The 12,868-nt window shown below is 34.9% G+C and overlaps 1 protein-coding gene across 1 annotated transcript in view; it reads right to left on the reverse strand.

The window, feature by feature from the left end:
- Positions 1-706: 706 nt before the first annotated feature.
- Positions 707-12,868, reverse strand: part of IRAK1BP1 (interleukin 1 receptor associated kinase 1 binding protein 1) — a 35,917-nt gene continuing 23,755 nt past the window's right edge. Inside the window, exons 3-4 of the mRNA XM_004270098.4 lie at positions 1,313-1,443; positions 707-1,205 (exon numbers count right to left, since the gene is read on the reverse strand). Of these exons, the coding sequence (XP_004270146.1) occupies positions 935-1,205; positions 1,313-1,443 (402 nt within the window). The 3' untranslated portion in view covers positions 707-934. The remainder of the gene's footprint in view (positions 1,206-1,312; positions 1,444-12,868) is intronic.

A 12,868-nucleotide genomic window follows, 5' to 3' on the forward strand; every position in this document is an offset into this window, starting at 1 on the left:
TACCTACTTATGGCTTTCGAGTCCTTGAAATGTGGCTAGTGCAACTAAGGAACTGAATTTTAAATTAAAAAAACATTTTTAATTTAAAAACTGACACGTGATCCAGTTACTAGATCTTTCAAGAATGTCTGGAACAACTGGGTGTGTGAATCTATTTTTTCCACCTATATTTTAAGAAACTTAAATACAGATCAAGTATTTCTGATGAAAATTTAGCATCTGAATTGAGATGTGCTGTAATATAAAATACACACTGGATTTTGAAAACTTAGTATAAAAAAGAATATACAATATCCATTAATTATTTTAAGAATAATTACATGCTGAAATGATAATATTTTGGATATACTGGGTTAAATAAAATATTAAAATTAGCTTCAACTGTTTTTCACTTTTTAAAAAATGTATCTACTAGGAAATTTTAAATTACATATATGGATTGCATTATATATATTTGTACTGGAGAGTGCTGGTATAATCAAAGGAGCCCTAGTGAAGAGAGTCTGGTCAATATATTATCTTTTATTTCTGTCATCAAAATATTTTCTTAGTATATCTCATTACCCTTTTATCAAGAGTTATGTATTGCTCATCATTCTTTCTATGAATGTTAACAATCATGTTAATAACTGTGTCAATATTTTGTCCTGTAGTAGGAATATAAAATTATTTACACATACACTTATATGAACTGTCACTATGCAAGTGTGCACATATAACACATTTATTCCCAAAGAGTATTTCCCATAGTAAGTTTTCAAAAACAGAAAGTAAACATAAGTATTCTGTGGAACTATATTCAAGGATTGACAGGCTTGAGGGAGAAACACCTTATATACTACACAATATACATATATTCAGGACAAAAGCAAACATTATAAAAAGTATAAAAATAGACAAAAAGATACAAACACAATATATTTTGGTCAGAATTTCAGGTATGTTTTTTTTTCTTCTCTCTCCCCTTTACTTCAAAAGTTACAAATACTTTGGAAGCAGCATGTATTGTTGCACTTTTGATTTTCTGTTGTACAGTTAACGAACCTGAGAGTCTGGATGACTGGTGATCATCTATTTGGCCTTCCCATTCTTTCATTTCTTCTTCTTTGATTAATAAAGGTTTTCCTAGAGTTTGGCCAACAAGATTACAGACTTCTTGAGCTTTGCGCCATGCATTTTCTACAGCAACGACACAGGCTTGCCGTCTTAGGAATTAAATGCAGAGATTATTAATACGACAGTCAACAAACCGCAGCACTGAATAGTTTTGTTTAATTGGTTGATAATTAATTTAAAGATGTGCTTAACTTACCGAAGATTCTCAATAGAACCTGGAGTATGATAGAACTGGGGTTGGCTGATGACAACAGAGCTATCTAGCTTTTCAACAAGAAAGTTACAAATATTTTGCATTTTTCCGAATTCAGTAAATGTAATGCAGACCTGTAAATGAAATGACAATTGAAATTATTTTCATGTCTGATGCATTATTTCAAATCTTTCTCTAAATGTGAGTTAAAAAAAGTAAAGCCAGGTTACAATGAGGTCATTTTATAGTATGTAACAGATATGAAAGACCTACTTGGTACTTATAACTAAATTTTGTTATTAAATTTATTTTTGCTTATGAATTTTGTAATTTATCTAATGTTGACTTGAACATTTAAAACTTCATTTTAAATCAGTCAGAGACTTTTTATGAAAGAGAACTGGAGGGTTTCCTCTTCAACTTTATTATTCAGCTAAATTCTAACCCTGATAAATGTTTCATGACTCTTTAGTCATCTATGCCATTAGTTAGCTTCCTGATTAGCGGTAATTACTTCATACTTCACTGCTGTCATTTGAGGTATGTTTCTTCTTCCAAAAGTTATTTTCAGATCTATATGCAGAAGTTCATCTATTTCACTATGTCCTCTGCCTTTAAATATGTGGAAGCAGCAAAGAGAAAGAGAGGGATGAGGTAACCTCCTGAGTCATCTTATACACTGAAGAACAGTTGCCTTTAATCATAAATGTTATCCAGGGAAGACTGATGTTCTATCTGGTTTCAATACTAAGTGAATAATGTCTTTTATAATCAGTTTGTCAATTTCATTTTTTTTTTTTTTTAAAGCTGACTGGGATTTTGAGTTGGATTGCAATGACTCTAAATATAGATTAAGGAAGACCTGATACCTTAATGATACTGAGTCTTCCAAATCAGGAACAAGGTATGTTTCTTCATTTATTTAGGTCTTCTTTAATTTCTCTTAGCAATATTTTGTAGTTTTCAGCATACACAGTTAAAAGATCAGATTTATCCCTAGGTATTTTATATTTTTGATGTTTATTAGTTCTAATAGTTTTTTTGTAGATTCCTTTAGATTTTCTACACTGGTGGTCATACTGTCCACGAATAAAGACAGTTTTACTTCTTACTTTCCAGTATGGATGCCTTTTATTTCTTTTTCATGCCTCACTGCACTGGCTAGAACTTCAAGTACAATGTTGGATAGAAGTTGTGAGAGTAGATACGTTTGTCTTGTTCCTGATCTTAGGCACAAAGCAATCAGTGTTTCATCAATAAATATGATGGTAACTGTAGATTTTTCATAGGTTCCCTTCATCATTTTGAGGAAGTTTCCTACTATTTCTAGTTTGCTGAGAATTTTTATTAGGAATGGATGTTGGACTTTGTTAAATGTTTTTCTTCATCTACTGAGATCATCATATGTTTCTTTCTTGTTAATATGATAAACTAGATTGACCAGTTTTTGAATGTTGAAACAACCTTTCATTCCAGGGATGAACCATACTTGGTCATTATATATTATCCTTTTTATATATCACTGGATTTGATTTGCTAAAGTTTTGTTTATAATTTCTGCACATAAGTTTATGATGGACACTGGTCTGTAGTTTTCTTTGCTTGTAATGTCCCCCCGCCCTCCCCCCACCCCCACCGGTTTTGTTATCTTCTGGTTCCAAATGATGAGTTGGAAAGTATTCCAGCTTCTTCATTTTCTGGAAAGTTTGTACAGAATTGGCATAAATTCTCCCTTAAATGTATGCACTTTCTAATTTCTCTTTTAACTTCTCCTTTGACCCATGGGTTATTGAGAAGTATGTTATTTAAATTTCAAATATTTCAGTTCTATCATTTTTGCCTTAAGTATTTTGAAGCTTTAATTATTAAATGTATAAGTGTTTAAGACTGTTATATTCTTGATTGACCCATTTATCATTATAAAATCATCTTTATCTGGGTAATACTCTTTGCTTTGAAATCTACTCTGTCTGATATTATCATAGCCACTGCAACTTTCTTTTGGTTATTGTTAGCATGGTATATCTTTATGCACTCCTTTGATTTTTTTTTTTTTTTTTTTTGCGGTACACGGGCCTCTCACTGTTGTGGCCTCTCCCGTTGCGGAGCACAGGCTCCGGATGCGCAGGCCCAGGGGCCATGGCTCACGGGCCCAGCCGCTCCGCGGCATGTGGGATCTTCCCGGACCAGGGCACGAACCCGTGTCCCCTGCATCGGCAGGCAGACTCTCAACCACTGCGCCACCAGGGAAGCCCTGGTTTTTTTTAAAGTCAGGTTTATTAAGGCATAACTTATAGAGAGCAAAATACATTCCTTTTAGTATATGTTCTATGAATTTTGACAGATGCATTTACTCATGTAGCTACCATTATGATCAGTCCCATCAACTTCCTCAAATTCCCCTGTGCTCTCCACATCCCAGCCCCTGAAAGCCACTGATCTGTTTTTTTTTAAATAGTTGCACTTAATTTTTTTAATTTAATTTTTTATTTTTTGGACAATTTAAAAGGTTACTTTCCACTTACAGTTACTACAAAATATTGGCTCTATTCCTCGTGTTGTAACTCTATGTCCTTGAGCCTATCTTATACCCAATAGTCTGTACCTTCCACTCTCCCACTCCTATATTGCCCCTGCCCCGCAACACTGCTAACCATTAGTTTGTTCTCTATATCTGTGAGTCTGCTTCTGTTTTGTTTTATTCACTAGCTTTTTATATTTTTTAGACTTCACATGTAAGTGATATACAGTATTTGCCTTTCTTTGTCTGACTTATTTCACTTAGCATAATGCCCTCCAAGTCCATCCATGTTGCTGCAAATGGCAAAATTTCATTCGTTTTTATGGCTCAGTAGTATTCCATTGTGTACACACACACACACACACACATATACACCATAGCTTCTTTATTCACTCATCTGTTGATGGACACTTAGGTTGCTTCTGTATCTTGGCACTTACAAATAATGCTGGATGAACACTGGGGTGCGTGTATCGTTTTGAATTAGTGTTTTTGTTTTTTCCAGATATATACCCAGGAGTGGAATTGCTAGGTCATATGGTAGTTTTATCATTTGCAAATATTTTCTCCCATTCAGTAGGTTGTCTTTTCATTTTTTCAATGGTTACCTTTGCTGTGCAAAAGCTTTTAAGTTTAATTTGGTCTCATTTGTTTATTTTTACCTTTATTTCCTTTACTTTAGGAGACGGATCAAAAAATATTGCTGTGATTTATGTCAGAGAGTTTTCTGCCTATGTTTTCCTCTAGGAGTTTTATGCTATCCAGTCCTACATTTAGGGCTTTAATCATTTTTGAGTTTATTTTTGTACATGGTGTTAGAGAATGTTCTAATTTCATTCTTTTATATGTAGCTGCCAGTTTTCCCAGCACCACTTATTGAAGAGACTGTCTTTTTTCCACTGTATATTTTTGCCTCCTTTGTTGTAGGTTAATTGACTATAAGTGCATGGGTTTACTTCTGGGCTGTCTATCCTGTTTCATGGATGTGTCTGTTTTTGTGCCAGAACCATACTATTTTGATTACTGTAGCTCTGTAGTATAGTCTGAAGTCAGGGAGCATGATTCCTCCAGCTCTGTTCCTCATTCTCAAGATTGTTTTGGCTATTAGGGATCTTCTGTGTTTCCATATAAATTTTAAAATTATTTGTTCTAGTTCTGTGAAAAACGCCATTCGTATCTTGATAGGGATTGCATTGAATCGTAGATTGCCTTGGGTAGTACAGTCATTTTCACAATATTGATTTTTCCAATTCAAGAACATGGTATATCTTTCCATCTGTTTGTGTTGTCTTCAATTTGTTTCATCACTGTCATATGGTTTTCAGAGTATAGGTGTTTTTCCTCCTTAGGTAGATTTATTCCTACGTATTTTATTCTTTTTGATGAGATGGTAAATAGGACTGTTTCCTTAATTCCCCTTTCTGATATGTCATTGTTAGTGTATAGAAATGCAACAGATTCCTGTGTATTAATTTTGTATCCTGTAACTTTACTAAATTAATTGATGAACTCTAGTAGTTTTCTGATGGCATCTTTAGGATTTACTATGTATAGTATCATGTCATCTGCAAACAGTGACAGTTTTACTTCCTCGTTTCCAACATGGATTCCTTTTATTTCTTTATCTTCTCTGATTGCTGTGGCTAGGGCTTCCAAAACTATGTTGAATAAAAGTGACAAGAGTGGACGTCCTTGTCTTATTCCTGATCCTAGAGGAAATGTTTTCAGCTTTTCACTGTTGAGAATGATGTTAGTGGTGGGTTTGTCATATATGGCCTTTATCATGTTGAGGTGTGTTTCCTCTATGCCTGCTTTCTGGAGGGTTTTTAATATAAATCGATGTTGAATTTTATCAAAAGCTTTTCCTGCACCTATTGAGATGATTATGTGGTTTTTATTCTCCAATTTGTTAATGTGGTGTGTCACATGGATTGATTTGCAGATATTGAAAAATCCTTGCATCCCTGGGATAAATTCCACTTGATCATGGTATATGATCTTTTTGATGTACTGTTGGATTCTGTTTGCTAATATTTTGTTGGGGATTTTTGAATTTATGTTAATTAGTGATATTGGCCTGTAATTTTCTTTTTTTGTGTGTGATATCTTTGTCTGGTTTTGGTATCAGAGTGATGCTAGCCTCACAGAATGAGTTCTGAAGTGTTCACTCCTCTGCAATTTTTTGGAATAGTTTCAGAGGACAGGTGTTAACACTTCTCTAAATGTTTGGTAGAATTCACCTGTGAAGCCACCTGGTCCTGGACTTTTGTTTGTTGTGAGTTTTTAAATTACTGATTCAAGCTCGTTACTGTAATTGGTCTGTTTATATTTTCTATTTCTTCCTGGTTCAGTCTTGGGAGATTGTGCCTTTCTAAGAATTTGTCCATTTCTTCTAGGTTGTCCATTTTATTGGCATATAGTTGTTCACAGTAGTCTATTATGATCCTTTGTATTTCTGTGGTATCAGTTGTAACTTCTTTTTCATTTCTGATTTTATTGATTTGGGCCCTCTCCTTTCTTTTCTTGATGAGTGCGGCTAAAGGTTTATCAATTTTGTTTATTTTTTCAAAGAACAAGCTTTTAGTTTCATTGATCTTTTCTATTGTTTTCTTCATTTCTATTTCATTTATTCCTGCTCTGATCTTTATGATTTCTTTCCTTCTACTAACTTTGGGTTTTGTTAGTTCTTTTGCTTTAGATGTAAGGTTAGGTTGTTTACTTGAGAGTTTTCTTGTTTACTGAGGTAAGCTTGTATTGCTGTAAACTTCCCTCTTAGAACTGCTTTTGCTGTGTCCTATAAGTTTTAGATTGTCATGTTGTCATTTTCATTTGTCTCTAGGTATATTTTGACTTCCTCTTTGATTTCTTCGGTGATCCACTACTTGTTTAGTAGCATATTGTTTAGCAGCATATTGTTTAGCCTCCACGTTTGTGTTTTTTTGCAGTTTTTCTAAATAGTTGATTTCTAGTTGTATAGCATTGTGGTCAGAAAAGATGCCTGATACAATTTCAATTTTCTTAAATTTACTGAGACTTGTTTTGTGGCCTAGCATGTGATTTATCCTGGAGAATGTGCACACGGAACCATGTGCACTTGAAAAGAATGTGTATTTTGCTGCTTTCTACTGGAATGCTCTGTATATATCAATTAAGTCTATTTGGACTAATGTGTTGGAGAAGATATAACAATTGTAAACATATATGCACTCAACATAGGAGTACCTATATATATAAGGCAAATACTAACAGACATAAAAGGAGAAATCAATGGTAACACAATAATTGTAGGGGACTTTAAAATCCCACTTACATCAATGGACAGATAATCCAGACTGAAAATGAATAAGGAAACACAGGCCTTAAATAACACATTGATCTGTTTTTCTAAAACTTTATTTTTTTAGAGAAGTTTTAGGCACACAGCAAAATTGACAGGAAGGAACAGAGGTTTTCCAAATATATCCTTCTACCCCCCACACACATAGTCCCCCCTCACCATAATCAACATTCCCCACCAGACTGGTACATTTGTTACAATATGTGTACCTACTGGGTTGACCAAAAAGTTCTTTCAGGTTTTTCCATAACATCTTTGGCCAACCCAATACACTGACACAGCATAATGACCAGAAGTCCACAGTTTACATTAGAGTTCATTCTCGGTGTTTTATATTCACTGGGTTTGTACAAATGTATGCTGACATGCATCTATCATTATAGTTTCATACAGAATACTCTCACTGCCCTAAAATTCCTCTGTGCACCCCCTATTCATCCCACCCTCCCCCTAACTGCTGGCACCATTGATCCTTTTACTGCCTCCATAGTTTTTCTTCTCCCAGAATGTCATATAGTTGGAATCATACAGTTTGTAGCCTTCTCTGATTGTCTTAGTAATAGGCATTTAAGGTTCATACCTATTTTCATGGCTTGAGAGCTTATTTCTTTTTAGTGATGAATAATATTCCATTTTCTGGATGTACCAGTTTATGTATCCATTCACCTACTGAAGGACATCTTTGTTGCTTCCAAATTTTGCGATTATGAATAAAGCTGCTATAAATATCCATGTGCACGTTTCTATGTGAGCATACATTTTCACCTCCTTTGGGTACATACTAAGGAGCATGATTGCTGCATAATGTGGTAGGAATATGTTTAGTTTTATAGGAAACTTTGTCTCCCAAAATGACTGCACCATTTTGCATTCCCACCAGGAATGAGTGAGAGCTCCTCTTGTTCCACGACCTCGTCAGCATTTGGTGTTGTCAGCATTCCAGATTTTGGCCATTCTAATAAGTGTGCAGTGACATTTCATTTTTGTTTTAATTTGCATCTGCCTAATAACATATGATGTGGATCAGCTTTTCATATGCTTATTTACCATCTATATATCTTTTTTAGTGAGGCATCTGTTAAGGTCTTTGGTTTATTTTTAATTTTTTTTTTTTCTTACTGTTGAGGTTAAGAGTTCTTTGTGTATTTTGGATAGCAGTCCTTTAAAATAAGTGTGTTTTGCAAATATTTTCTCTGGGTCTGTGACTTTTCTTATTATTCTCCTGACATTGTCTTTCACAGAGCAGAAGTTTTTAACTGTAATGAAGGCCAGCTTACCAATTATTTCTTTCATGGATCAATACCTTTCGTGTTGTATCTCCAAAGTCAGTGTGATACTCAAGGCCATCTAGGTTTTTTCATATGTTTATAGTTTTGTGTTTTACCTTTAGGTCTATGATACATTCTGAGTTAATTTTTTGAAGGGTGCAAGGTCTGTATCTAGATACTTTTATTTTTGTATGTGGATGTCTTGTTGTTCCAGCACCAATTGTTGAAAAGATGATTGTGCCCCATTGTACTGCCTTTGCTCCTTTCTCAAAAATCAGTTGATTATATAGGAGTCTACTTCTTGGCTCTCTATTCTGTTCCATTGATCTGTTTGTCTGTTCTTCAAACACTACTACACTATCTTGATTTTTGAAGGCTTTTAGTAAGCCTTGAAGTCAGGGAATGTCATTTCTCCAACTTTGTTCTTCTCCTTCAATACTGTATTGGCTACTCTGGTTCTTCTGCGTCTCCATATAAACTTGAATTATTTTTTTTTTCAATATCCCCAAAATAACTTACTGGGAGTTTGGCTGAGACTGCATCAAATCTATAGATCTAGTTCAGAAGAACTGACATCCTGACCATATTGAGTCTTTCTATCCATGAACATGGAATATCTCTCCATTTATTTGGCTCTTCTTTAATCTAATTCATCAGAGTGTCAAAGTTTTCCTCATATAAATCTTGTACATATATGTTGTTAGATATACACCCAAGTAGTTCATGTTTTGGGGTGCTATGGAAAATTGTTTTTAATTTCAAATTCTACTTGTTTGTTGCTGGTATGTAGGAAATATTTTGTTGAAGATTTTTGCCTCTATATTCATGACAGATTGGTCTGTAGTTTTCTTATCTTGTAATGCATTTCCATAGGATTTGTGGTGATGTCTCCTTTTTCAGTTCTGATATTAGTAATTTGTTCTTTCTCTTTTTTTCCCCCCTTTAGTTTGGCCAGAAGCTTATCGATCTTATTGATATTTTCAGAGAACTAGCTTTTGGTTTCACTAATTTTCTCTATTGATTTCCTGTTTTCAGTTTCACTGATTTCTGCTCTACTTCTTATTATTTTTCTTCTGCTTACTTTGGACTTAATTTGCTCTTCTTTTTCTAGTTTCCTAAGGTGGAAACATTAGATTATTTATTTTAGATTTTTCTTCTTTTTACTATATGCATTCAATGCTAAAACTTCTCTCTAAGCTGCTTTCACTGTATCTCACACATTTTGATAAACTGTATTTTCATTTTCATTTAGTTCTAAATATTTTAAAATTTCTCTTGAGATTTCTTCATTGACCCATGTTATTTAGAAGTGTGTTGTTTAATCTCTATGTATTTTGGGATTTTCCAATTATGTTTCTGTTATTGATTTCTAGGTTAATGCCACTGTGGTCAGAGAGCAGACATTATATGATCTATCCTTTTAAATTTGTTAAGGTATAAGTTTTGGCCTAAAATGTATTTTTTGGCGGGGGGGGGGGGAAGTAAAGGTTTACTGCAGGGCCAAGCAATGAGAATGGCTGGATTGTGCTCAAAAGACCCAAACTCCAAATGTGTTCTGTCTTGGTGAATGCTCCATGAGAGCTTGAGAAGAAGAATACTGTTTTTGGAGGAAGTAATTTATAGATGTCCATTCTATCCAGTGAATTGATGGTACTGTTAAGTTCAACTAGGTCCTTACTGATTTTATGCCTGCTGAATCTGTCCCTTCTTGATAAAGGGAGTTGGAGACTCCAACTATGATAGTGGACTCATCTATTTCTCCTAGCAGTTCTATTAGTTTTTGCCTCATGTAGTTGGGGAATGCACGTTAAGGAGTTTTTTTGTTTTGTTTTTTTTTGGCTGTGCCACCACATAGCATGTGGGATCTTAGTTCCCCAACCAGGGATCGAACCCATGCTCCCTGCACTGGAAGTGCAGAGTCTTAACCACAGGACTGCCAGGGAAGTCCCCAAGGATTGTTATGGCTCTGGGAAAATTGCCCCTGTATCGTTACCTAATGCCCTTCTGTATCCCTGATAACTCCTTGTTATGAAGTCTGTTGTGTCTGAAATTACATTAGTGACTCTTGCTTTCTTTTGATTAGTGTTAGCATGATTAATTTTTCTCCATGGATTTACTTTTAATCTATATATGTCTTTATATTTAAAATGGATTTCTCACAGATAACATATAGTTGGGTAGTGTTTTTTGATGCACTTTGACAATCTCTGTCTTTTAATTGCTGCGTTTAGACCACTGATGTTCAAAGCATTACTGATATAGTTGGATTAATATCCACCATATTCTTTACTGTTTATTTGTTGCCCTTGTTCCTTTTTCTAAGTTCTGTCTTCTGCCTTTTGTGATTAAAAAAAATTTTTCATTTATTTATTTATTTTGGCTGTGTTGGGTCTTTGTTGCTGTGTGTGGGCTTTCTCTAGTTGCTGCAAGCGGGGACTACTCTTTGTTGCAGTGCACGGGCTTCTCATTGCAGTGGCTTCTCTTGTTGCAGAGCACAGGCTCTAGGTGCATGGGTTTCAGTAATTATGGCACACGGGCTCAGTAGATGTGGCTCGTGGGCTCTAGAGCACAGGCTCAGTAGCTGTGGCACACAGGCTTAGTTGCTCCGCGGCATGTGGGATCTTCCTGGATCAGGGCTGGAACCCATTTCCCCTGCACTGGCAAGTGGATTCTTAACCACTGTGCCACCAGGGAAGCCCTTGTGATTTTAACTGAGCATTTCATGGTTCCCTTTTTTCTCCTTTCTTAGCATATCAGTTATATATTTTTAAGCTTTTTTAGTGGTTTCTCTAAAGTATGCAATACATATTTACAGCTAATCCAAGTCCACTTTTAAATAACACTATACCACTTTATGGGTTGTGTGAGTACCTTATAATAACAAAATAATCCTAATTCCTCCATCCCATCTCTTGTATCATTACAGTCATTCATTTCACTTATATATCAGCATACACAAGTATGTATATAAGAAACATGCATAAGCATACAAAATTGAATATATTGTTGCTATTACTTTAAACAAACTGGTATTCACTAGATTGATTAAGAATAAGAAAAATATCTATAACACAGGGAACTCTGCTCCATATTATGTAACAACCTAAATGGGAAAAGAATTTGAAAAAGAAGAGATACATGTATATGTATAACTGAATCACTTTGCTGTACACCTGAAACTAATGCAACATTGTTAATCAACTATAATATAAAATAAGAAGTTAAGAAAAAGAATAAGAAAAAAGTATTTTACCTTCACTTACTCCTTTTTTGATGTTCTTCTTTTCTTTACATAGATCCAGGTTTCTGATCTATATTATTTTCCTTCTTTCCAAAGAACTTCTTCTAACAGTTGTTGCAAGGCAGCCCTAATGGTAACAAATTCCCTCAATTTTTGGACTTCCCTGCTGGCCTAGTGGTTAGGAGTCCGGGCTTTCACTGCAGTGGCCTTGGTTCAATCCCTGGTTGGGAAAGATCCTGCAAATTGCATCGTGCGGCCAGAAAACAAAAAACACCCCCACCCCCCGAAAAAACAGTCTTAGTCAAATTCCCTCAATTTTTGTCTGAGAAAGTCTTTATTTCTCCTTCAATTTTGAAGGATACTGTGTAGAGAACTCTAGGTTGGGGTTTTTTTTTCTCTCAACACTTTAAGTGTTTAAACTCCACTCTCTCTTTTCTTGTATGGTTTCGGAGGGAAAGTCAGATATAATTCTTGTTTTTCTTCCTCTATAGGTAAAGTGTTTTTACCTCTGGCTTCTTTCACGTTTTCTTCTTTATCTCTGATTTTTTGTAGTTTGAAAATAATATGCTCACCAGTAGGGGTCTTTTTGGGCATTTATTGGGGAAATTCTGTCATTATTGCTTCAAATATTTCTTCTGTTCCTTTCTCTCTTCTCCTTCTGGTACTCTCATTATGTGTATGTTATACCTTCTGTAGTTGTCCCATAGTCCTTGGATATTCTGGGTTTTTTTTTTCCCCCAGTTTTTGTTCTCTTTGCTTTTCAGTTTTTGAGGTTTCTATTGAGATACCCTCAAGCCTAGAGATTCTTTCCTCTACTGCATCCAGTCTTCTGCATCCATCAGAAGCATTCTTCATTTCTGTTACAGTGTTTTTGATCTCTAGTATTACTTTTTGGGTCTTAGGATTTCAATCTCTCTGCTTATGTTGCCCATCTGTTCTTGCATGGTGTCTACTTATCCATTAGAGCTCTTAGCACATTAATCATATTTGTTTTAAATTCTCAGTCTGATAGTTCCAACATCCCTACCATCTCTAGTTCTGATGCTTGCACTGTCTCATCAAACTGCATTTTTTGCCTTTTGGTGTGCCTTGTAATTTTTTCCTTGATAACTGGACATGATATATTGAGTAAAAGGAACTGCTGTAAATAAGTCTTTAGTAATGTGGTGGTAAGATACAGGGAGAGGGAAAG

The sequence above is a fragment of the Orcinus orca genome, chromosome 12 (genome assembly GCF_937001465.1).
Source record: "Orcinus orca chromosome 12, mOrcOrc1.1, whole genome shotgun sequence".
Lineage (NCBI taxonomy): Eukaryota > Metazoa > Chordata > Mammalia > Artiodactyla > Delphinidae > Orcinus > Orcinus orca.